Source organism: Saimiri boliviensis, chromosome 11 (assembly GCF_048565385.1).
Source record: "Saimiri boliviensis isolate mSaiBol1 chromosome 11, mSaiBol1.pri, whole genome shotgun sequence".
Taxonomy (NCBI): domain Eukaryota; kingdom Metazoa; phylum Chordata; class Mammalia; order Primates; family Cebidae; genus Saimiri; species Saimiri boliviensis.
This window is the reverse complement of record NC_133459.1, coordinates 101,591,509-101,617,387: the sequence shown is the minus strand read 5'-3', so window position 1 is coordinate 101,617,387 and position 25,879 is coordinate 101,591,509. Positions and strand designations below refer to the sequence as shown.

The 25,879-nt window shown below is 40.3% G+C and overlaps 1 protein-coding gene across 2 annotated transcripts in view; it reads left to right on the top strand.

The window, feature by feature from the left end:
* Positions 1-25,879, top strand: part of AHCYL1 (adenosylhomocysteinase like 1) — a 41,719-nt gene extending 15,840 nt beyond the window's left edge. For both annotated transcript variants that reach the window (XM_003933424.4, XM_074381287.1), the window contains exons 2-17: positions 10,188-10,299; positions 12,414-12,557; positions 13,562-13,662; positions 14,106-14,208; positions 16,689-16,783; positions 17,348-17,454; positions 18,275-18,391; positions 18,611-18,674; positions 19,405-19,493; positions 19,858-19,928; positions 20,280-20,374; positions 20,459-20,557; positions 20,962-21,030; positions 21,689-21,767; positions 22,891-23,011; positions 23,820-25,879. In XM_003933424.4, the coding sequence (XP_003933473.3) occupies positions 10,188-10,299; positions 12,414-12,557; positions 13,562-13,662; positions 14,106-14,208; positions 16,689-16,783; positions 17,348-17,454; positions 18,275-18,391; positions 18,611-18,674; positions 19,405-19,493; positions 19,858-19,928; positions 20,280-20,374; positions 20,459-20,557; positions 20,962-21,030; positions 21,689-21,767; positions 22,891-23,011; positions 23,820-23,826 (1,473 nt within the window). In that variant the 3' untranslated portion in view covers positions 23,827-25,879. The remainder of the gene's footprint in view (positions 1-10,187; positions 10,300-12,413; positions 12,558-13,561; positions 13,663-14,105; positions 14,209-16,688; positions 16,784-17,347; positions 17,455-18,274; positions 18,392-18,610; positions 18,675-19,404; positions 19,494-19,857; positions 19,929-20,279; positions 20,375-20,458; positions 20,558-20,961; positions 21,031-21,688; positions 21,768-22,890; positions 23,012-23,819) is intronic.

Here is a 25,879-nt window from a genome sequence, read left to right as displayed (position 1 = left end):
TCTTTTTTGGTTTTTGCTTTTTAAATCTCAATGCCTTAAGCAAGTCACTTAGCCTTAACCCCTGTTCTGTTTTCTCATTTGTGAAGCATAGATGCAACATTCAAAGGATTCTAAATGTTTTGAAAATACAAATCCTCTGTAAGCCACAGATGTTGAGGCAAAGCACTTAAAGTCATATAAATCTAGGCATTCAGGTTCTTGGTGTCCATCCTACTGGGAAGTGTGGATTTCAGACTTCCTGTTCAATCAGCTTTAAGTAAAAATCTTCATCTAGTGCTGACAGGTGGTGTTACCAGTGAGGCTTGTTGTTTGTATGCCAAGAGTTCACAAAAATGGTTTGTAACATATATAGATCAGTGATATTCTGGCAGTGATATATATTGACAAAATTTGCCAAATATTTTCCTATACAAAATTAAATTTTGTCTTTTTTTGAGATGGAGTCTTACTCTTTTGCCCAGGCTGGAGTACAGTGGTGGGGTCTCTATAACCTCCGCCTCCTGCGATCAAGTGATTCTCCTGCCTCAGCCTCCCAAGTAGCTGGGACTACCCAGCTAATTTTTGTATTATTAGTAGAAATGGGGTTTCACTATGTTGGCCAGGCTGGTCTTGAACTCCTGACCTCTTTATCTGCCCTTCTCGGCCTCCCAAAGCGCTGGGATTACAGGCGTGAGCCACCATGCCCAAAAATTTAATTTTGACTTTTGGTTTGCTATACAGTATGAAGCAAGAGAGTCTTATTACCCTTGTGCTTCTGTCTGCTTTACCTGGTAGAAAATGGCTGTTCAGAAAGTCACAGGTCAGGAGAATTCAAACTTCTGTATTCTGGTCTGGGAGGTAGAGACGATGGGGGTTGGGGTACCATGTTATTCATTCTGGAGTAATAGGTAAAAAAAAAAATTTTTTTTTCATCATGAAAGCCTGCAAAAGCAATAGGTAAATCTTATTTTTAGATAGGCCCAGAGAAGTCATAGCCAACAATTCTCTTTAACCAGCTTGTTTCTTACAGACCATCTGTGGTCATTTTACATGACTGATAGTCTTATCTAAAATTGAACATAGACATCTCAAGTTAGAAAGTCAAGAACAATGGCAACTATTGGCTATCTAGGGTAACAACACAGTTGTGTTTTTAAAATGGTTTGACACGAACAACTGAGAGTCTTATCTGCTTATTATGTCTCTAGTCTCTTCTTCTAAAGTAAGCTTGCTCAACCTGGCCCTATGCGGCCCAGGATGGCTTTAAATGTAGCCAACACAAATTTGTCAACTTTCTTACCACATTATGAGATTTTTTTTTTTTTTTTTTTGCTTTTTAAAATTTTTTTAGCTCATTAGCTATTGTTAGTGGTAGTGTATTTTAGGTGTGGCCCAAAGTGTGTCTTCTTCCAGTGTGGCCCACAGAAGCCAAAAGATTGGATACCCTTGGTCTAGAGGCTTAATACTCTTTGTTTTGTTTTTAAGAACTGTGAGAACGAAAGTCAGCTGATCTTAAAGGAGTTTCACTTTGTTCTTTGAACTTGAAAATATGCCAAATGGATTCTGAAAGGTCCCATTAACTCAGTCATGTTTGGAAACAATACCTATTACTGTATAGTCACTATTTAATATTAGGCCCTTAAAGTCAGATTTATTTCATGTTGAGTTTTGACAGCTTTTTCTTTCCCTGAGCCTTTACTACTTGGTTCTTAGGCCCTATGAATCAAGACAAAATGATTCCCAAGTGAAAAAAACAAGGTGCAGACTATATTATGCTACCTTTTGAGTAAAAGAGGGAAAATAATATGTATTTGCTTCCCATACTCCTAAAAAGAAACATAAGAAGGATAAACCAGAAACCAGTGAAAATGGGGAGGGAGACTCAGAGTATCAGGGCTAGGAATAGCTGTGAGACTTCTGAGTATGTCTTTTAAAGTTTTGAGACATGTAAATGTTTTATATGTCAAAATCAGAGAAAAAAATGAAACCTTTAAATTGCTTACCAACACAAAGGAATGGACCTAACTAAAATATAAAATCTAACTTAACCTAATATATCAAACTGATTACACAGTCACCCAGAAAATAGTACTTTGACTGTTCATCTTTATGAAATATGGTCTGAGGACAAAAAGAACTTCAGTGAAACCTTGACACTTCACTCAGTAAATTTTGGTGAGGGATAACATTAGTCTTGTCATTTTAAAACTATTTTATATGCATTATAGAATAAATCAAATAAGTAAACATTATTAGAGACAAGACATACAAATAGGAAAATTGAACTATTTTTAAAAAGGTGATGTTAAATTTGAAGTAGAAATATCAATATGAATTCATGATAAAAGGATTGAGATTTCTCTCTCTACCAAAAGAACCTAGGAGGAGTGGCATCTCTAATAGCAGTTATCACACCTCTTCTCCAGACATTGGTTTCTAAACACCACTCCTTACTAAAAGAAAGCCTCTGGAGAGAAATGGTTGATTCCAGGTTTGAAAAAGAGGAAGAACAAGGTGAGCTTGATATATCTTCTTTTGTCAAAAAGAGTGGAAGGACTGTAATGGAATCATGTCAAAAGGACAGAAGAGCCAGCTTGAAGGAGGCTCCCAGTGGCCCAATTTAAGGCAATATGAGCATTCAGTGCAATTAATGTATAATTGAATGTAACCTATTGAAGAAATAAAAATCTGATTGACAAAAAAGGGAGAAGAATTTTCTTTACAAAAGAATGCCAGCTAATGTAGAAGGATTGATAGAAAAACACGGTTGTGATTCTATAACCTTCCCAGTAAAATTGGTTCAGACAAGGATTATTAACAGATGGTAAAGTCATTAGGGAATAGGATATTAACATGATGAAAAGTATCACCCACAAATTAACTTTTACTTGCAAAAGAGAAAATGTGCCTTTCAAAGGAGAGATCTGACGGTCTCACTTTAACCAGGACTCAATCTTAGCGTTGCTAATAGTAGAACCACCCGACATGTGCTTCTTGATGTGATACAAGGTGAAATACACTACATGATCCAGGAAATATTCTTGCCAGAATTTTAACCTCTTTCTAATAAAAACCTCAGAACTGAACTTCCAGTTTATAGGAAAGAAACCCTTTGAAAAATTCAAAACATGAGCAATTAGTTCTATGAGACGACTAGTCTGGATTCCTCAAAGAAAAGTTAGTATCACAACGGGGTGAGGGACATTAGAGAGACTGTTCTAGATTAGTAGAGGCTAAAGGAACCTAACAACCAACTGCATTTATTGAACCTTGAATCCATGCGGGGTTGGCAGGGTTGAGGAGACCGTTGCGATATAAAAATATTGAGAAAATTGGGGAAATTTGAATATAATCTGGACAGTTTGGATATATGAAGATATAAAATAATTGTTACTATTAAGTGTGATATGTCAGCATAGTTCTGTAGGAGAATATTATTCTTAGACACATTCTGAAGAATTTATTGGTAAATGTTCATGTTTGCAACCTTTTTTGTTTTTGTAGGACGATGTGAAAGTATGTATGTGTATGTGTGTATATATACAGAGAAAAAGTATGTATATATATGTGTGTATATATACAGAGAAAAACTGTTATCGAAAGATTCAATCTAGGTGGAGAGTACAGACGTTCATTATACTATGCTTTTAAATTTTTTATATGCTGAAAATTACAATAAAATTGGAAAAATAGTACAACAGGGAGAGAGGGAGAGGAGACTTTAGTGTTATCACTAAAGTAGTGGGTGTGTTCCAGGAATCAGGATTTCTTCAGTCACCCATACTGATTTTTTTTAACACCTAGAATTGATGGTAATTCAACGTCAGATGAAACAGAGAGGACTGGCCTGCGTTTATATAGTGTTGGTAGTGAGACTGAGGGAAAGGAAAGTATGTGTACATGTCAGGCAGCTGGGCAGGTCAATAGCTAAATAGGCATTGAAATAGTCTGGATGTGTGTTACATTCTGTTGCAGATTGTGGTGTTCAAAAGATTAGGAAGCCCTTTTCTGTCCTACTTACTTCCTTTTTTTTAACCTCTTAATTTTACTTCTAGTTGCCAGTTGTAGGCCTCGATCACTCACATTGACTGAAGCACTTTAGGTGACAATAGTGAAGTGAAGTCAGTGAAGTATTTTGTTTTATAGGAAGAGAGGAGAGTAGCTCCTAAGAGTCAAACTACTCTTTGGCAGAATTTTTCAAGCTGTATGTTCCTTACCTTTTAAGTGACTCAGCAGCGTGGGGCCTGGTATTGCCTCACGTCTTCTTGCCACCAGCATTGACAAAAGATCTAGTTGAGTCCTACTTTGAAAGGAGTATTGCTTCTGACTGTGGAATTGGATTCTAGCTCTGTGTGTTATATCCTGTTACTGTTGAGACACAGAGGCGGGAGTTGGGGGGAAGATATGTGCTGAGATTAGTCAGCCTGTCCCCTCCTCCCCAAAGAAACTCAGGCCCCATCTGGGGAGACTGAGAACTTAAGAAACCTGAGACAGGGAAGGAGAGTAGGGAGCAGCCAAAACCTGCTGAGTCTCACTCAGAAGACTGGTTTCTGCACGAGGGAATGGAAGAAGTGACTGAAGGTGGCTGTGGATTCAACTCTGGCCTGAGATTGATTCCCTTGAGATAAATTGTTTTCCGGTAGGTGTGTCTGGGGGCATTGTGTTGGGAAGGGAATTCCTTTCTTTTGGGAAACTTTTTTACTTAATTGAGGTGAAAGGTATTCAGACTTGTGTATTTCTTGTACCAAGGAGTGAGTTTCTACTGATAACTGTTTCTTTGAGTTCATCTGAAATGGGAATCAGACTGGTAAATGTCAAGAAAAACTGGGCATGGTCGTGTGGGCCCATAGTCCCAGCTACTCAGGAGGTGGGAAGATTGCTTGCAGTTTGCAGCCAGCCTGGCAAACATAGTGAGACCCTGTCTCTTTAAAAAGAGAGAGAATGAGAGAGACAGGAAGGAAGAAAAGGTGTTGCACCTGTTTTGGCTGACTGCCTATCCTCCTCCTTTCCTCTGGAAAAGGAGTCAGTGAGGGTAGAATCTGTAGAAGAAAGAATAAGTTAGCCAGAAAATATGTGTGCAAGAGGGATTAGAAAAAGATGTAGGAATCTTGAAAAGTGTTCTAACATGCTATGCTTAGTTAGTAATGATGACCTTGTTAAAATTTCTAGTTTTTTATTGTCTGTTTTTTTTTTTTTTTTTTTTGCTCAGTTGCTAAGATGCTGACCGTAATTTCTAAACAGAAAAATCTCTATACACAATATGCTAGAGGATACAATGGGACAGAATATATAAATTTAGCAATGTCCCAGAAAATCAGTAGTGTACTAAAAGAGGGGTATTAGCCCTTCAAATAATTCTCTGCGGTGAGAAAGACTGCTTTGCTCACTTCTACGTTATTCTTTCTTAACGATTTGTTTTCCTAGTAATTGCTGTGTATCTTGAATCTAGTTCTTCATCCTTAGGAAGAAACCTTTCTGAGGAAATTAAATGCTATTAGATTGGCATTTGAAATAACGAATTTGACAGTATGTCTAAGTTAAACAATATCTCGATATGGTTATGAAGACGGTAATACCTGGCATGTTCCTCGTGGAGCAGTGAAATTCCATGCCACTGCTGTGGGTCAAAACATGTCCACAGATTTTTTTTTTTTTTGAGACAGAGTTTTGCTCTTGTTGCTGGAGTGCAATGACGTGACCTTGGCTCACTGCAACCTCCGCCTCCCGGGTTCAAACAATTCTTCTGCCTCAGCCTCCCGAGTAGCTGAGATTACAGTCATGTGCCACCACACCTGGCTAATTTTTTATTTTTATTAGAGAATGAGTTTCTCCATGTTGGTCAGACTGGTCTGGAACTCCCAACCTCAAGGGATCTGCCTGCCTCGGCCTCCCAAAGTGCTGGGATTACAGGCGTGAGCCACCACGACCGGCCTTTTATGTCTCCAGTTTTTAAGGGACCATGTAGACCTAAGTTCTCTTCCTTGCAGAGAACTTTCCTGGAGTAGCACTAGATAACTTAGTTGGTGCCCAGCAAATGTGTTGACTGAAGAATACAATGCACCACAGATGCTATCCTGATCACAATTTCTTTACTAAAGTGTTGTAGTGGAATTCTGGTGGTGGCTTTTAATTCTTTCTCATTCAGAAGCTAGAAGGCAAAATTGGGTGGGACCTGGGAAGGAGCGTAGCTGGGCTATTTAACATCTGAGAATATGTGTGTTCGTGAAAGTAAACTCAGCTTCTAATGCGAAAATATCAATTAGGATCAATGAAATTAATAGCATACAATTTTTCTTCTCTTGAGACATGTAACTTTTTTGGATTGCCTCTGATCCTCTCTTCTTGGTAAGGTCTGCCCAACAATTCTTTTAGCTCCCTGTCACCAGACTTACCACTGGGTAGTGGATATACCCCAAATTATTCATTTGATAGAACTTTTCTTTACCATTCTCAGTATCACGTGGAAGAAAGTCAACTGTTGTACCTGCTAAGCTATTTGAAGAGGTGCTTTAAATAGCATGTTAAACTAGCCTGATATTTAATTGGGTTTTTAAGACACAGCAAGTAGACTTCTGTATTTGGGTGTGCTATTTGAAGAATGGGTCAATCTGACCTTCTAGCCTTTCATAAATATGCTCTTGGTGTAAGAATGGAACACTGGTGTGCTTGTTCAGTTGTGGGTAAGGCTGTTTATGGGGTGGTATTTAAGCAGAACATCGTTCTTTAAGACTTTTTACTCAAAGATACTTTCTGTGTTTCAGCCACTTTATTTCCTTTCCATTCCTTCTCTTCCCAATCCTACTTGTTATTTAGGTGTAGTATTTCTTGTTAGATGTAGATTTGAAAAAAGACGAAAGCACAGCAATTAAGACTTAATGTTTGGAAGAAATAATAGGAATTAATAGAAACAGAACAACTTTATAGTCTTCGTTTTCTTCTTATCCAAGTTATATTTGCCTCGAATGCAGTGAGTCCAACCCAATCAGGAGGCTGTTGTTGAGATGTAGAGAGAAAAATTGTGAGATCCAAAAGTTGCTTTTGGCAGCAGTGTCTATATTTACAATGTGAGGGTGAACAACACTCCAGGAGGTACTTCACCAAGGGAAAACAGAGCTACTAGCTATGAAGACAACCAGTGAAGGTAGCAGGTCTGGAGGAAACTGGCAGAGCAGATGTATTCCACAGCATCAGCTGTAACACAGATTCTCATCAGCATGTTAATTTGGGGTAGAAGAGAAGACCAGGTTTTCAGGCATCTTTGTATTGTTGGGACACCTTATAAGTGGTGAGAATGTCAGAGAGCTGCAAAAATACACAGCCGTTCATCCTTTCCATGGCTTGAGTTAACATTCTACCCACTTCAAATATGAACCATATTCATTATTTGAGAGATGGGGAGGTAGGGGCACTGAACTGATTAGTAAGCTGCTTGCAACATAGTGCAGTATTTTTAGATGGGAAAGATTTTGCCTAGCTTTCGGCTACTGATGAGCTTTATTAATAAAAGGGAAAATTATGACTATTCAGTTTTTAGGTTGCTGAAGAAACACATTTCTATCTTGCCATAGCCACCTCTCTATCTGAAAAGCCGCAAGTGTTATTGCAGTTTCCTCCCCCACCCTCACCCTCCATGTAGGTGGTGCCTGGGAACATGCCCAGAACCCTTTGAAAAAAGACGAACAGGGGAAGGAATCATAGCGGAGGGGAGAGTAGCTTCCAAATAGAAGAGACTGCATATGCCAGCAGCAGGGAGGCTGGTAGAGGAAGGGCTGCCTCTGGAGACTGTTAAGCGGGGTTGATGGTCTCTTGATTGTGTATTTTTTTTCCATCACCAAAATAACAGTATATTGAGTTGGAAGTCATTACCTTGGTCCTGGATTAATTTCTTCAGTAAAACTAGCTTTGCTGACTGCAGAAATCATGTGAACACGCAATGAGAAATCCTATCTAGAAGGGCAAACGCTGACCTGTGGCCACCTCAATGAGTTTTTTTTTTTTTTTTTTTTTTTTTTTTTTTAAAGACAATTGTCCTTTTGACGTTTAAGCTATTTATCATTAAAATTTTAACACCTAAACTAAAAAAGCTGCTTTGGATGTATAAAGATATTTGTTAATCAAGCTCTGGTGCAGTATATGTGGTTTGGCTTGAGTCTTTATTTACTTTCTTATTTATCTTTGAAACTTGATTGATTTATCTTACACAAGAAAGTCTTTTTTTCTTTCCCTTTTAAAACCATATCCTAATTGTGTGGAAACACAAGAAAGGATTTTGAAATGATTGCTCATTCTACAGGTATTCATTGAATGCCTTCCTACATGTTTTAAGACCCTGGGCTGAGTGCCAGCATAGGTAGCTCATTCCCTTCCATGCCTTTAGGATGTGTTCCTAGATTTAATTAAACAGGATCTGTCCTCTGTCTCCTCCTTATTTCACAGAGTAGGCTAACGAAAACTTGCCCCGTTAGATGCTGAACTAGGATAAATTTTAAATAGAAGTACCCACAGGGTTTTCTCTTAGGCCTGGTACTCATAGTATGCATGGCTATTACCGCATGGCTGGTCTCTGCTTTCATTCTTGCTGTGAACTGTGCTAGACCTGTGCTCCCTTGATTACTGCCTTATTACCTGTGGAGTCCTGCTAATTCAGTTTTTAATTTGTTTATATTAGCTGCTTATGCCTAGGCTGCCCCCTTAAACCCGATTCTTACACTGCAGTCTGGTGCTCTCCTAGCTGAAGAGTACATGTGAAAGAGGAGGGGAAGCTTTTGCAGCTGTAACTAATGGGTAGTTTACTGTTCCTGGCTTTAAAATGGCTATAACCATGTTGCCAGTATTATGCAGAGAAGATTTTAATCTGTAGTCGTTTACATTTCTGAAGTATTTGCTAAAGGCTTAGCTTAATGGATTCTCCATGGGAACCTTTTCAGATTTAGTCAGATTGTGAACAGAATCTCAGTTCAGATTCTCAAGCCATCCTGCTTATTTCAGGATGGTGAAGTTTATTTTATTTTGAAGGGGGTTTGTCAGAGTTTAAACAGGAGTTCAGCAGATTTAAACCGTGTAATAAAAGTGTTACGTACTGTATAAATCTATAATTCATATTAATTGCAAGCTGTTTGCTGTTGATCAGAGTCAGTTTTCCAAGTATCCTTCAAAGAATTATCTAGTTCTGGTTTATTTCATTTAAGGTATTTTTTAATACAGAGTTTACCAAGTCATTATTTTCTCCTTCATTCAGATTAGTCCTAATGAGTTAGAATTGACTATAGTGTTATATGAGTTTTTCAGTTTTTCTTTATCATTTTGGTATTTTAAATTTTTTACTAGGATAGAAGGTTTTGGGGATAGTACATTGGCTTTGTGAAGTATAGACAGACATATGGTTGGGCTCTGAGTATTGGCACCCTAATGCCCATCACCATTTCTAGGCATCTCTTCATAATTCTTTGAGAAAGCAAGACCATTGCCAACTTTAGGAATATGCTACAAGAGAATATTCTGAAAACAAAAACCAAAAAACCCCAGTAACACTATGAGATTCTGTTTTCTGAAAGATTTGGGAAGGGGGTAAAGAGTTTACCATGTCAGGGTTGTAAGAGGGAGGAAAACTTTATGGAATGTGAGAAAGATTTATAAAATTGGACAAATACTAAAAGAAGTTGGGTTTAGGCCAGGCACAGCGGCTCAAGCCTGTAATCCCAGTACTTTGGGAGGCCGAGGTGGGTGGATCACGAGGTCAAGAGATCGAGACCATCCTGGTCAACATGGTGAAACCCTGTCTCTACTAAAAATACAAAAAATTAGCTGGGCATGGTGGTGTGCGCCTGTAATCCCAGCTACTCAGGAGGCTGAGGCAGGAGAATTGCCTGAACCCAGGAGGCGGAGGTTGCGGTGAGCTGAGATGGCACCACCATTGCACTCCAGCCTGGGTAACAAGCCTATGAAACTCCGTCTCAAAAAAAAAAGAAGTTGAGCTTAACCTTAGCCCCTCCTTCCAAATCCTGCAGAAATAACTGGGAGGAGAAAGTGATTGATGTTTTGGGAGAAGTCAGAGAGTAGCCTTGCTTTCCCCTGTTTCTGGTGGGAAAGTTGCTGGCTTAGTAGGAGCCATGTGATAACATTGGCTTTTAGGAAAGACAATTTAAAAAATAGAACATTTCATGGAATTTCCTTACAAGTTTTCAACTTTTTGTCTTTCTTTTGTATAGCAAATCCAGTTTGCTGATGACATGCAGGAGTTCACCAAATTCCCCACCAAAACTGGCCGAAGATCTTTGTCTCGCTCCATCTCACAGTCCTCTACTGATAGCTACAGTTCAGGTAGATGTGAATGAACTCCATGACCTCTCGAATCTCTCTTCCCTGTTTGCTACCAGTGCTCTTCACTTACCAGTCTGAAAATACCTCCTGTTATGACTGCCCACCTTTGTGCTGAAAACAGTTAGTGGCTGGGTGGTGGGAATGTTCTGCAGCCAGGCTAGTAGCTGGGGAAGCTTTTGTCGACTCGAGACTTTCTTCCCCCTGGCTGTCTATGTGTGTGGTCTGTGGCCAGTGCCCCGTTGGTAGGACTGGGCTAGTTCCCATTCCCACATTGATCTGCCCACATTTCAAAGGAAGAAATCAATGCTATTTTGGCTGACAGAATTGGCCTTGAAAACGAAGTGCATTTCGAAGCATGATTTCTTTGTATAAAATATACCCTGACATCTATCTTTTTCTTTTTTGTCCCCAAGACTACTTAGATTGTAACAATAACGGCTTAGATTGTAGTTAGTATTTTGGCTTCTTTTATTTTACTAGGTTATTCCTTCTATTGAAATATCCTCCCCTGTTAGCCTCTGAAGTAGGAAAGATTCAGACTCTACTATAATGTGACTCCAGCTGTTTCTTTTTAGTTCTCTTCTGTCTTAACTCTCTATAAGTAAAGTCTTTTTCTGATTCATATCATGTCCTTCCCAACTATAGAACATGTATTAGAAAATTAGCATAGAAAAGAATATAGAATCTTGGCAACTGAATATAGGAGAAAACATTAGGTTTATCTAATGGGGCATCCAGTAAAACCTTGTCATTGTTTGACTGAAAACTCACTGTTAAAAGATTACAGGTTACAGATTGCTATTAATGATCAGCAGAGACATTTGTACTAAAAGCCATTCATTGTCCTTTGCCAGAATACCTTTTGCATTGTATTATTAACATTAAGGATTAACATAAATGAAAAGCCATTGGAGTGACAGATAAAAAGAGGTGGGTGACAAGCAGGCTAATTGTAGCTAAGAAAGAAGAAAACTTGTGAAAAGTTGAGTTATGAGAAGAAGAATGATAAAATGACTGAAGAAGGCTTTTAAAAAGTCTTCAAAGATCTTGATGGCCATGTTACAGAAATGTATTAGAGCCTTTTAAAAAGCTTAGTGATATGGTTAAATTGTCATAGTGGGGAAAGATAATCTTTTTTTTTTTTTTTTTTTAAAAGACAGAGTCTCCCTCTGTTGCCTGGGTGGAGTGCAGTAGTGTAATGGCAGCTCACTGCAACCTCTGCCTCTTTTGTTCAAGAGATTCTCCTGCCTCAGTCTTCCCAAGTAGCTGGGATTACAGGCACATGCCACCACACCTAGCTAATTTTTGTATTTTTAGTAGAGATGGGGTTTCACCATGTTGGCCAGGATGGTCTCAATCTCTTGACCTCTTGATCCACCTGCCTCGGCCTCCCAAAGTGCTGGGATTACAGGTGTGAGCCACTGCACCTGGCCGGAAGGTAGTCTTTAGTGGTATTTGCGTTAGCTAGACAGGAGGAGGGCCTGTATATAGAAGTCAGTCTATCTATTCCTTGAGCACAAGCTAGTGTAAAATCCCTTGTAAGACTATCTTACCACTTTGTCTTTACCCTTGGTTCTTAAAGTGAGGTCCTCTGACTAACGGCATCAGCAGCACCTGGTAACATGCTGGAACTACTGAATCTTAGGTGCCACTCCATACCTACCAAATGGGAAACTGGCCATGGGGGTCTAGTAATAAGATATTTTAACAAACCTTCCATGTGATTGTGATAGATGCTTGAATTTAAGAACCAGTGATCTATAGAAATAGCTTTCCCGTTTTCGCCAGGTTTCCAATCCAGATGGGACCAGGTACCTCTATTATCCGGAATTACTATAGTTGGTACAGGTTTAAAATTAGTGGTCTCTTATCACAGGCACTAATAGCACAGTATTGTTAGGGTGGGTGAAAGAGCTGCAACACAGAAGCATCCACAACTGTTTCATTTATACCACTTATTAGAACCTAGAGGAGCAGAACTGAGAGGGTTGTGAAAGGTAGCTCCAATTAAGAGTGTTCCCCTAACTTAAATGAAAGTCCCTTTGGGACCGCACTGCAGAGTTGGGGCCACTGAGGTTTTTCTATCCTTGTTTTTTTTTCTTTCCTGGCCCTAGCTGCATCCTACACAGATAGCTCTGATGATGAGGTTTCTCCCCGAGAGAAGCAGCAAACCAACTCCAAGGGTAGCAGCAATTTCTGTGTGAAGAACATCAAGCAGGCAGAATTTGGACGCCGGGAGATTGAGATTGCAGAGCAAGGTAAAGAAAGGGAGTGGGTTAGGGGGCCAGAAGCAACCCTCTTGTTGGCCGTCAGATCCACAAACAACTTAAGACTTGAAAGCTGACTTGAAAATATACTAGGAAGAAAGACTGTATTATGGACTTTAGGATAAACACTTCTGTCTCTATGGAACTTGAGTCTCAGGACTCTTGTTCTCTCTTTCTCCTGTTCTCAGCATGTGGTGGTTAGACACAGATAGTTTCTGTTTTCCTCCCCCTTCCCCCTACCCCACCACCATATTCAAAGATCTACATGCCAGAGTTGGCAAGTCCTAGATCACTACGTGGTAGTTGGTTATATGGAATCTTGCTATAGTTGCCAATGGCAGAGACCCAGATTGCCCAGAAGCAGCTGATGAGGAACAGTTTTAAGCTAAGGATGTGGTGACCTAGAGTCTTGTTTGGTCCTGAGAACCCTCTGCTGACACAGAGTCGAAATAACTGACAAGTTAAATCTTGGTTTCTCTATTCCAGCCACTCCCAGTAAGGTCGTCTTTACTCTTGTGTTGTTTACACATTGAAGGCACGTTCTATACTGACAGGGAGTAGAGAAACAAAACAGACTGACAGGATATGGTAAGACAACATAGAAAAACAGAAGTTAGTGGGTTCCACTGAGGGTACAGTCTTCCTGGTCTGATGATTCTACATAGGAATCCATTAGCCAATGCCTTAACTCTCTCTCTTCCCAAATGAATGATGAGACTCACCCTTCATTTTGATCAGTTTTGAGGATTTACTTCATTCTCTGTTCAGCCCTCTGCATATAAAGCTGAAGCAGTAGAGGAAGAGAGAAACTCCAAGTGGTTGCATGACAGCTCTCCACTGTTACTTTGCTGTTGAAGCTGCCAGTTGTCATGGAAATAGGCTTAAAGTTTTTCTGCCTCATTTCACCGTATCTCAGCAGATCCAGACCAGCTCTGGGGCAGAAACTGATGATACTGCTAGTGCAGACCTAGCTTAAATCCTCTGTTCTTTCACAGACATGTCTGCTCTGATTTCACTCAGGAAACGTGCTCAGGGGGAGAAGCCCTTGGCTGGTGCTAAAATAGTGGGCTGTACACATATCACGGCCCAGACAGCGGTGAGTTTGTTGGAAGAAAAGAGGGACTTCTGACGAGGGGAAGAAAGAAATGGATTTTTTGTTTGTTTCACTTTTCCTAACTCGCCAACCTCCAAATGCGAGTTTGGAGAATCTTATTAGTAGGATCTCCCAATTAACACAATAACGGGGTTTTCTGTTTTTGTTTGTGTAAGCCAACTCACTTTTAGCAAACTTGACCTAGGAAGGTCTAGATTTGCAAACATATGATTGTTTTAGGATGTTATCAAGACTTTTAGAAATCTATGTTTTATGTAAAGTGAAATACCAGTGCACCACTTTGCTGGATTACACCCTTTTGTAACTTCCCAGTGTAGTGCCTGTTGGTGCAGAGTTGATAAATATTGTTACCTTGCTGAGGTTTGCTCTCTATTTCTGGGTGGCCCTTCTCTTCCTCACCCTGTCTTCCTACACCTCTTACACAGGTGTTGATTGAGACACTCTGTGCCCTGGGGGCTCAGTGCCGCTGGTCTGCTTGTAACATCTACTCAACTCAGAATGAAGTGGCTGCAGCACTGGCTGAGGCTGGTAAGTTCAGATTTTTTCACTAACTTTGCCCCAAAATAATTATCCAAATATATAAGTTTTATGTATCAAAATTGTCATTACAATATCATATATGTCTAGAGGCTGCAAAATTGGGGATGATAAAAACCTCAACAGGAAAGAAGTGGATAATAAAATTAAAATGTATATTCATGATGGAATATTATATAGTCATTAAAAATGACCTTTGATGCCTGGCACGGTGACTCATGCCTGTAATCCTAGCACTTTGGGAGGCTGAGGTGGGTGGATCATGAGGTCAGGAGATCAAGAACACCCTGGCTAACACGGTGAAACCCTGTCTCTACTAAAAATATATTTAGAAAAAAATTAGCTGGGCATGGTGCCAGGTGCATATAGGTCCCAGCTACTTGGGAGGCTGAGGCAGGAGAATAGCTTGAACCCAAGAGGCAGAGATTGTAGTGAGCCAAGATCGTGCCACTGCACTCCACCCTGGTGACAGAGTGAAACTCCATCTCAAAAAAAAAAAAAATGGCCGGGCACGGTGGCTCAAGCCTGTAATCCCAGCACTTTGGGAGGCCGAGGCGGGTGGATCACGAGGTCAAGAGATCGAGACTGTCCTGGTCCACATGGTGAAACCCCGTCTCTACTAAAAACACACAAAAAAAAAATTAGCTGGGCGTGGTGGCGCGTGCCTGTAATCCCAGCTACTCAGGAGGCTGAGGCAGGAGAATTGCCTGAACCCAGGAGACGGAGGTTGCAGTGAGCCGAGATCGCGCCATTGCACTCCAGCCTGGGTAACAAGAGCGAAACTCTGTCTCAAAAAAAAAAAACAAAAAAACAAAAAAACATGACCTTTGAAAAGAATCTAATGACAGGGGGAAATGCACAGTTCTAATGTTAGTTGAACAAGGAAAAATGTTGAACTATGTAAGTGCTATCAATTTTGTGAGAAAGCACAAGTAAAAAGTACCTTTTATGTTGGTAGTGCATTAAATAATTTGGTATTCAGTATGGCATCGAAAATATATGGGCTTTTCGTGAGTTTAATTAAACATAAAATAATTTTTATTATTCATTCAGGCACGGTGGCCCACGTCTATAATCCTAGCACTTTGGGAGGCCAAAGCGGGCAGATCACTTGAGGCCAGGAGTTCAAGACCAGCCTGGCCAACATGGCAAAACCCAGTCTCTACTAAAAATACAAAAATTAGCTGAGAGTGGTGGTGTGCGCCTGTAATCCCAGCTACTTAGGGGGCTGAGGCAGGAGAATTGCTTGAACCCGGGAGGCAGAGGTTGCAGTGAGCTGCAGTGATCTGAGATCGTGCCACTGCAATGCAGCCTGGGCAACAGAGTGAAACTCCATCTCAAAAATAATAATAATAATTTTTATTATTCAAATATTCAGAAGAAAATCACTGTGAAGTTTCTTTGAGGACCTCTCATCTTTCTTTTTTTGTTTTTTCTTCAGACAGTCTCACTCTGTTGCCCAGGCTGGAGTGTAGTAGCACAATCTCGACCCACTACAACCTCTGCCTCCTGGGTTCAAGTGATTCTTGTGCCTCAGCCTCATGAGAAGCTGGGATTGCAGGTGCACACCACCACACCCAGATAATTTTTGTATTTTTAGTAAAGATGCGGTTTCACCATGTTGGCCAGACTGATCTCGAACTCCTGACCTCCAGTGATCAGCCTGCCATGGCTCCCCAAAGTGTGGCATTATAGGCATGAGTCACCACACCTGGCTGGACCTCTTACCTTTCTAAGATGCTCAGAAAGCAACTTTATAATACTTTTGGGGTTTTTTTGTTTATTCTTTTCTGATAAGTGATAAAGGCTTTAGGACTGTATTTCAAAAATTTTAGGAAGTTCCCAAAAACCTAAAATCCTACTACATGTAGCATTTGATGAATTTTTTTCCTTTTCCTTTTTTCTACTTTACATGGATGAAATAATCGTAACATGTATACAGTTTTATATTTTATTTTATAAATATAATATTTATATAATAAATATATTTATATATTTATATAATAAATATAATATATTTACGCCTAAATATAATATTTTCAGACGTAATTTTCCATGTCACTGAAAACTTTGACAACATCATTTGTAATACTCATGGCTATGTGATTTTACTTGACTATTTTCCTAATTTTGAACATTTAGGTTGTTTCAAGATGTTTACTAATATCAGTAATGCTCCAGTTAACAACTTTGTATTAACTCCCACTTCGTTTTGTCTCCTTCTGTGCATAAAATTAGCCCAAAGAAAGGAACAGTTTAAAGTTCCAAAATACTTTTAAAACAAAAATTCTTTCATTTCTTAACCGAAAGAATTTCTGAGCCAAAAATGATTCTTTGACTTTTTGCTCTAAGTCTTTTCCTTTATGAAATAGTTTATTTTGCCTTTTTCTTTTCCCATGGATCTCAGAAAGTGATTTGGTCCAGGACACTCCTGAGAGGAGGAATCAGCTGATTCATTTCTGTCTCTACAGGAGTTGCAGTGTTCGCTTGGAAGGGCGAGTCAGAAGATGACTTCTGGTGGTGTATTGACCGCTGTGTGAACATGGATGGGTGGCAGGCCAACATGGTAATAACGCATATCTGTCCTACAGTTTGACAATAGATTTATTTCCTTTTTTTCCCTCAAAGCATGGTTCCCTAAATATGTTTTGGATGTTTGGTCTTATGCACTGACTTTGTTGCTAAAGTGTTTAGCTTGCTACCTATTCAGAATGGGTCTGAGTACTGAATGGAAAGGTGGGGGAAGGGTAAACTAGCTGAACACATGGCTCAAACACACCAGAATGAAATAGTGGTGCTGCTTTGGAGTAGGATTCTGCCTTCTTTCCTTCCTGCTCCAGTTCTCCTTTTGCATTCAAAGGGGCTATATATTTCAAGACTAGACTAAAAATGAGTCTGCGATTAGCTTAATACTCATCACTGTAGCCTAAAACAAACGTAGGAATCCTTTTAACCCTTTTACACCAACAAATTTGACTGTATTTCTACTGTCTAAGCCTGCTCTAAGGAGCTCTGAGGAGTACTCTTCCAAAACATACAGGGCTCTCTTACTAGTACAGAAAGTGGGTTCAAAGTTCCTCCCAGCCCTAGCAGCCTGAATGCCCATAGAAGTCTTCTGGCTGTTCTATAGATCCTGGATGATGGGGGAGACTTAACCCACTGGGTTTATAAGAAGTATCCAAACGTGTTTAAGAAGATCCGAGGCATTGTGGAAGAGAGCGTGACTGGTGTTCACAGGTAACAGATTCTGGAGTAGCTGCCCCTTGTGTCCTTGCCTCAGCAAACTTTTCTGGTCTCTGTTAGGCTTTAGGACTGTGTTTCAGACTTACAACTAAATGGGAATATCTTCATTAGATAAAACTTTTGAGTTTTTACTTTTGAAAAATCAAGTGGACCCTAGAAGGAAGTTATTTCAGGTTCTAGTTCATACATTTTTCTCTCCCATTTACTGCACTGAGTGATTCTCAACTAGTGTTGAGGGGCGGATAGGGAATAAGTGTATCTTGAAAAACTGTATTCAATATTGTATTATCATTTTATATTTGAAATATGAAAAACAATCCTATTGTAAAACTACGTTATACATACTATGAAAAGTAAAACTGGGCAAAATATTCTTGGCTTGTCGGAATACTGAAAAGATATCTGAGTGTTTCTTGGGGGCACATTGTGCATGCTTACACACACACACACACACACACACACACAGAACCATATCAGAATCATTGATAGTCTTTGTTTATCAGAAGTAGGCATGGGGTTCTATTGAAAAATGCTAATCAAAGGAAATAACACTCCCTATAGGGGGAAGAGAAGTACATTTCTTCAGTTGAAAGGTTTTTCTTTTCTTCCAAAAAAGGGGTAAAGGGAGAAGAAAATGAAAAGAAGTGTGGAGGGATGACAAGGAAATAATCATGTTTTCTGATATCCTTGGGCAATAAATGAAACTGGGAAGGGCAGCATGGAACTTGAAGAGAATTAGGCAGATTTTGCCACGTTTTATGTTCTGCCAGCTAACTTGGTTTTTGTTTGTTTTTGTGACCTCTTCTCCCTTTAGGTTATATCAGCTCTCCAAAGCTGGGAAGCTCTGTGTTCCAGCCATGAACGTCAATGATTCTGTTACCAAACAGAAGTTTGATAACTTGTACTGCTGCCGAGAATCCATTTTGGATGGGTAGGTTGAATGTATGTATATTCAAACTTTTATGGGCTCCGGTCTTGTCCCCTGGTCTTCCTTTGGCTTTAAAAGTTTATTGGAGGGACCGTTTTATACTGAGCACAGCCAGCTTCCAGTTGACATTCTCATGGGCATTGGCCCACACTTTTGACTTTGTGAAGAGGGACTGAGTTTGAGCTGTTAATGTTTGAGTTGAGCCCTTGTCTGTTTCCACAGCCTGAAGAGGACCACAGATGTGATGTTTGGTGGGAAACAAGTGGTGGTGTGTGGCTATGGTGAGGTAAATAGCTGGGTCTCAGTGTCTGTTCCTTTTTGTGTACTTGGGTGAAGGAGGCTTGTGCTGTCAATATAGAATCACTGATGCAAGGTTTAAATGTTTTTAGATAATGTATCTCAAACAATAGCAAAAGTCGTTTGTTCAGATTTATGAATAGAAACATACAAAATGAAGAGTTTTCAGATTTTACCATTTTGTCTTGTGGAATAGATAACAGTATCATTTTCCCCAATTATAGAACAGTAATTTTTAATGAGACTTAAGTGAATATGTAGCATTTTAGCTCCCCAAGTGACTTGCAGTAGAATTAAGGGTGGAATCTGAAATGGCATATAATTGTTTATCTCCAAACTGGAATAGGTCACATATTTTGTTGTCTTCAGCAATGACCCACTTAAGGCTATCCTTAAGTAGACTCATCTCAAGTAAGAGAACAAGAAGTTAGAGGTTGCTTAGAGTAAGTTGTTTTTGCTTAGTCTTGTTTCCCCAGTGAAAACTGCTATGCAAAGCCCCAGTCCTTCCTAGGAGATGTCTGCTAAATTACCTCTCTAACAGGTTCACAGCCTAATCTGGGTCTGTTTCTGTTCTGCTTGGGATTGAAGTATCTGTGCAGGTGCTTACCAGATGATGGGTTATTTCATGAAGGTTAATTCCTGTCTCACAAAAAACCTACCTACCCTAAATATCCGTGACTTAATGAACCCAACGACTTGACCTTTCTTTTGTTCTGCAGGTAGGTAAGGGCTGCTGTGCTGCTCTGAAGGCTCTTGGAGCAATTGTCTACATTACGGAAATCGACCCCATCTGTGCTCTGCAGGCCTGGTAAGAGAACAGTGATAATACTATTAGATTCACTCCAGGTACTTTATGTTTCTGAGAATTCATAATTGACTATATTAATCAGTTTCGCAGAAATCACTTAGGAGCAGAGAAGGCTAAGATTGCTGTGTTCTTCTCACTTTAACCCTGGGGCTTTCTTAGAGCCTCTTGGCATTTTTCCTTCCTGGATGGAGTCGCGGGGACTCTGAAGAGGCCAGTGTATATAGTTTAGCACAGCGTATCACTCACCATTCCTGTGAGGTGGCACTGGATCCAACTTTAGAAGGGGATCTTGCCGTCTCATTTCATGACCATCTTCCCTCCCGCTGCCTTCCTGCTTTACTCATAGTGTTTTCTTTTCCTCCAGCATGGATGGGTTCAGGGTGGTAAAGCTAAATGAAGTCATCCGGCAAGTCGATGTCGTAATAACTTGCACAGGTAAATAACCTGCATAGAGGAGTGTTTATTCAGAGGCTAAATCTTGAAAGTAGTCTGACTTATACAGAGGAGCTGAGACCTCTGTTCAGTATAAAGATCGCAGAACTAGAGTAAGCTATCAGAACCTTAACGTATTTTCCAGAGTGAAAAACCTTTTTCCATGGTGACTTTGTATACTGCTTCATCTTAAGACCAGGTAGCCTAAGGAGCTGTTTATGCACGTCTTCTCTCAGAATGTGTACATGCTCTTCAGTGCCAGCAAACCTCCTGTCTCCTGAGTTCTGCCTGCAAGCTAGCCGGTACCTTTGTTGCCCGGCATCTCTTTCCTTAGCCACCCATCTTTACTTTTAGGAAATAAGAATGTAGTGACACGGGAGCACTTGGATCGCATGAAAAACAGTTGTATTGTATGCAATATGGGCCACTCCAACACGGAAATCGATGTGGTAAGCCTTCTTTCATGTGTTGCTAGGCATTTCTCCCCTACCTTTCATTAATAACCATAGTCAACTATGCTTGCTTTCTTTCAGACCAGCCTCCGCACTCCGGAGCTGACATGGGAGCGAGTACGTTCTCAGGTGGACCATGTCATTTGGCCAGATGGCAAACGAGTTGTCCTCCTGGCAGAGGTACACGCAGAGAAGGACCCTGGAGAGCAGCACAAGCAGAGTAGTTAGATCCATGGGGGGAGAGAGAAGGGAAAGAAATATTGGGCCTGTGTTTCCCTGAATTTCATCTTTGGAGAGAGAGAGATTTCACAAATTGGTCCCCAAAATAAAACCACTTAAAAAAAAAAAAACCTATTCTTTACTAAGTAACACTATTTCCTAACCACAGCTGATTCTTTAACCTTTCAGACTCAGATGGATTTGCAGAAAATAGGAAAAAGCCTAGACTCCTGATCTGGAACTGTAATTCTTCCTCTTCCAACTGAGTCTAGAGGGGTATAAAGTCCTCTCCCACTTTGGCTTGACTTGTATCATTGGAATCTGAGACAGAGCTCATCCCAGGGGGCTCTCTCTTACCTTTCCAGGGTCGTCTACTCAATTTGAGCTGCTCCACAGTTCCCACCTTTGTTCTGTCCATCACAGCCACAACACAGGTATGTGGCAAAATGCCTGCTTACGCTGCACTGCGATTTATGGAACTGGGCATAGATCAGAGTTCCAGTGAGAGTGTGCTGTACAATGTTCTCATCAACCTATTCTTTTTTGTTTAATAAATTGTTGAGACTTAGGCATTCTGAAGTATAGAAGAGTCACCTGTCCTGAATAACATGGTGAAATCCCATCTATACCAAAAATAGAAAAAATTAGCTGGGCATGGTGGCACACGCCTGTAGTCCCAGCTACTCGGGAGGGTGAGGCAGGAGAATCACTTGAACCCGGGAGGCGGAGGTTATAGTGAGCCGAGATCATACCACTGCACTCCAACCTGGGTGACAGAGTGAGACTGTCTCAAAAAAAAAAAAAAAAAAAAAAGAGGAAAAAGAAGAGTCACTAGTCACTGTTGAATTGGCTGTTTTAGTTGAGAATATAATGTTCCAGCATAGTTTTATTTGACTCCTTATTTTGTCAGGAACTAAACAATAACAACAAATCCTCTTATGACGTGTGCTGACCTTTAGTATAGGCAAAGACCTAGATACTGTCACTGTGGTAGATCACTGTAGTACTTACCCAAATGCTGTTAAACCTGATTTGATTTGTATGTGCTTAAGAAATGTTTTTGTGTCGTCTGGCCTTCTTTTCCCACCTTAGGCTTTGGCACTGATAGAACTCTATAATGCACCTGAAGGACGATACAAGCAGGATGTGTACTTGCTTCCTAAGAAAATGGGTGAGTGAAAAACAGTGGAAACCTGTGCAGACAGCTGCATAGTTTGGTAAAATGACTGCTATGAAAGGCATTAGATTTATTAGAATCAGAGTTCCAGTTCCTGTTCTTATGCTTAGTGGTTGTTTGACTTCAGGAAAAATTCCAGTCTCCATGAGCCTCAGCTTCTTGATTGGTAAAATGAGAATAATACTACATACATTGTAGAATTGTGCAAGAATCACAGCTAATGAGTAACAGTACTTAATACAATGGTTTAGGATAGATGTTCTTATTCTAAGTAGCCTTATGAAGTTCAGTAAACTTCCCAGTGCAGCTGAGTATATACAGCCTTGGACCAAAATGAGAGAAACAAACACAGGTTTTGTCGTCCATTTTCTGTGAGGATATGCAGGCTATCCAATCTCTTGTAAGCGGCTTGTGCTGTGTTCATATGACATAATACATAGTCTCTAGCCCTTTACCTTTCTGCATGGTGGTACCCATCTGCCATACCTCCTTGGCCAGCCCAAATCCCTGACTTCTTAATGCTAAGATACTTCTTGCTCTCCTCTCCTCCAATAGCTTACTTCAGACTTCTTTTTAAATATATAATTATAAAAGGGAAGCTTATCTGTGGAAAAGTAATAATGTTGTGCCAACTACCTTAGAAATCCATGATCCTAAGATTTGATCCTAAGATCCGTGGCTCTTATCCTAAATGAGTGTTAATGACACAGGCTCTTTTTAGCTTACTGGTGTCCACTGTGATTCATAATTTGACTATCATTTAATCTAGTTAAGGAAGTTGCTGCAAGAAGGTAGGGGTAGCATGTGACATGTTGGCCACTGAAGGGAAGCCCCCAGCTTTGCCAGAGAAGGGTAGAGAGGTAAAAGCCACCCCCTTTTATTACTGGTAAGTGGTTTTCTGAACGCACTTGAGATATGCTGAGAGAAGCGCCCTGCCAAGAAAGGCAGCTTTGAGATTTTTTTTTAGTTAAGCAAATATTTCAAGTTGTGAATTCTTTCAGTTATTCCACCCCTTGTCTGCTTTCTTAAAAAAGCTTCAAATGAAAATAGAGGGAAGTTATAAGCCGAGAGGCATATTGAAAAGGAGTCTGCTCTCCTGCCACTTTGCTCTTCCTAGATGAATATGTTGCCAGCTTGCACCTGCCATCATTTGATGCCCACCTTACAGAGCTGACAGATGACCAAGCAAAATATCTGGGACTCAACAAAAACGGGCCATTCAAACCTAATTATTACAGGTAACCTGAGGAGAAGCAAGTGAAAAGCTCTTTTTCCCAGTATTAAACCAAGCAGGCTAGCCTGTTTCTGACATAAAGATCAAATGTTGTGCCTGATTTTGAAGAGTACAAGAAATGTGTTCCAGGCCAGGTATGATGGCTCACGCCTGTAATCCCAGCACATTGAGAGGCCTAGGCGCATGGATCACTTGAGGTCAGGAGTTCAAGACCAGCCTGGCCAACATGGCAAAACCCTATCTCTGAGCTGAGTATGGGGCCATGCGCCTGTAATCATAGCGACTCAGGAGGCTGTGGCACGAGAATTGCTTGAACCTGGGAGGCAGAGTGAGCCAGGATCACACCATTGCACTCTAGCTTGGGTGATAGAGTGAGACTCTGTCTCAAGAAAAAAAAAAAAAAACACAGCTGTTCTAGTTAACAAGGTAGACAGAGAGATTGTGATAAATATAAGGGAGTTAGGGGATTTTTGGAAATTTTGGAGCCTGGGCTTCACCCCAAGAGATTGTGATATATTGGGTCTAAGATGGGACCAAATTTACAAAACATTATTTTGTAACACCTCCCCAGATTATTGTAATGTTTAGTCAGAGTTGAAAAACACTGACTCTTGGGAGCAAGTGGTAACACCAGAAGTGGCATTGTCAGAGACGCTGTGGAAGAACAAGGAATAATGGTGCCTGGGGAATGACTGCAGGGATCCCACCCAGGCTGGGAGGGGCCTTGGTGAAGGTGCTCGGTTTCTGATCGTTCTCTTGGAACTCTCATATGGAAGATATAAGTGTTAACCAATCACTCTCTCTCTTTACAGATATTAATGGACCATATTACCAAGGACCAGTCCACATGAACCACACACTCTAAAAGAAATATTTTTTAAGATAACTTTTATTTTCTTCTTATTCCTTTCCTCTTGATTGTTTTTCCTGTAATTTCATTCTTGTTTTTTCATCTCATTATCTAAGTTCTGCAGAACACAAAGGAACTTGCTTCATGGCTCTTTAGATGAAATGGAAGTTCAGGGTTCCTCACCCTAGTCACTAAAGAAGGATTTTACTCTCCCAGCCCAGAAAGGTGATTCTTTCTTTACCATTTCTGGGGACTTTAGTCTTAATTAGGTACCTTATTAACAGGAAATGCTAAGGTACCTTCTCTGTGGAACAATCTGCAATGTCTAAATCGCCTTAAAAGAGCCCATTTCTTAGCTGCTGAAATCAGTGCTCTTTCACTTCTTCAGAGAAGTAGGGATGGTATCTACCAGGCAGGTAGGTTAGATGTAGGTGGTGCATGTTAATTTCCCTTAGAAGTTCCAAGCCCTGATTCCTGTGTAAAGGTGGTATGTCTGGTTCAGAGATGTGTATAATGAGCATTGCTTGTTTAAGACCAGGAGGCCCACTTGGATGTATAGTGCAGCCTTTCCTCTACTCCCACCAGACTTTCTCATTTTTCTAGTTTTTAACTCGACTGTACTCTATTGAGTTGAATTTTGTCCCCTAGGATTTATTTCTATTGTCTAAAAAGAAAAATTAAGGAAAATTTTTAGTGTTAATGCTGAGGAACTGCTTGAGTGGATAGTTGTTACCAATTTCTCTTTTGAACCCCTGGAGCTAAGGATGCTGAGTCTAGAGAAATGCTAGTCTCAAACCCCGTTATAGCCCTGTGTTTCTAACCCATAGTTTATAGCATCAGTGAACTGGAGCCATAACAGCAGATTCTGTCAGCTCTGTCCCATACAGCTGTGCTGAAGGCGCATTTCTTGAGCCATTACTCAGTATAAAGCACTGAGTTCTATCTTTAGGATTTATCTTTAAGAGCAAATTTCTGGTCAGCTGTGCTGCTGCAACCTGAAATATTTAGAGGGGGGTAAGTGTGGATAGGAGGAGGAATGATAAATTGGGCCAGGGTGAGAAATACCTAGCTTCGTATAATTTGTCTGGGACTATACACCCTATAATGGTAGTTTTACAGAAGTAATAATGACTTTTGATTGCTACATACCACAAAAAGTTTATGAACTGAGATCTTAAAGGGCAATTGATGTGTAGAGAAAGTAATCAGTACATCCTGGCTTCTGCTCTGAAAGAATCTCCAGAGAGGCTCTCTCAAAGATCAGGGAGATGTATTTCCATGCCATGCACCCTGCTTCCCAGCGATTCTGCATGGTCAAATGAGCTTTATGCTCATGAGCTTTAAGTATATAATTATCCAGGATTTTAAATCCTCAACCTGTTCTAGCTTGTGATCCTTCAAAGTTGGGTCACACATTAGTGCTAGATACTAGAAATTTTCACTTTTCCATTGATCAGAGAGACAGACATTAAAAACAAAAATAAAGGAAAGCTTTCACCCTGCACCTTCTTAGCAGGGGACAATTGTCTTGCCAAAACTTTTTTCCCTTTTCTCTCCCATTTTCCCCCACCCAGTCCCTTCTCATTCCTTGCCAGTGTGACCATGCTTTCTTCTCTGTAGATGTTAACAGTTAAGGCCCTTTTTCCTCGGGCATTTAACCAGCCAATCGGAACACCACTTCTGTTAGGGGAGGTAACCTGGCCAACAACGTGTCTGTCACGTCGGCCCTACTGGAGGGAAGGGACCCACATTCACCTGCCCTCTGGCCTGCCCCTGATCCCATATCTATTACTGTGTCCATAGGAATAATAGGTAAGGGCTCTGTCTCTGTCAAGCCATGTAACAAAGGACACTGTAAAAAAAAAAAAAAAAAAAAAAAAAAGTCTGGCATCAGAGGGAGCATGTGGAGAGCAACTTGGGAGGAACGAGTTCATTTTGTATTGAATGATTTTTAATGAATGCAATATTAATCCTTGCAGATTAGCAATAATCATTAAAATCAGTTAAAATGATAAGACCTTA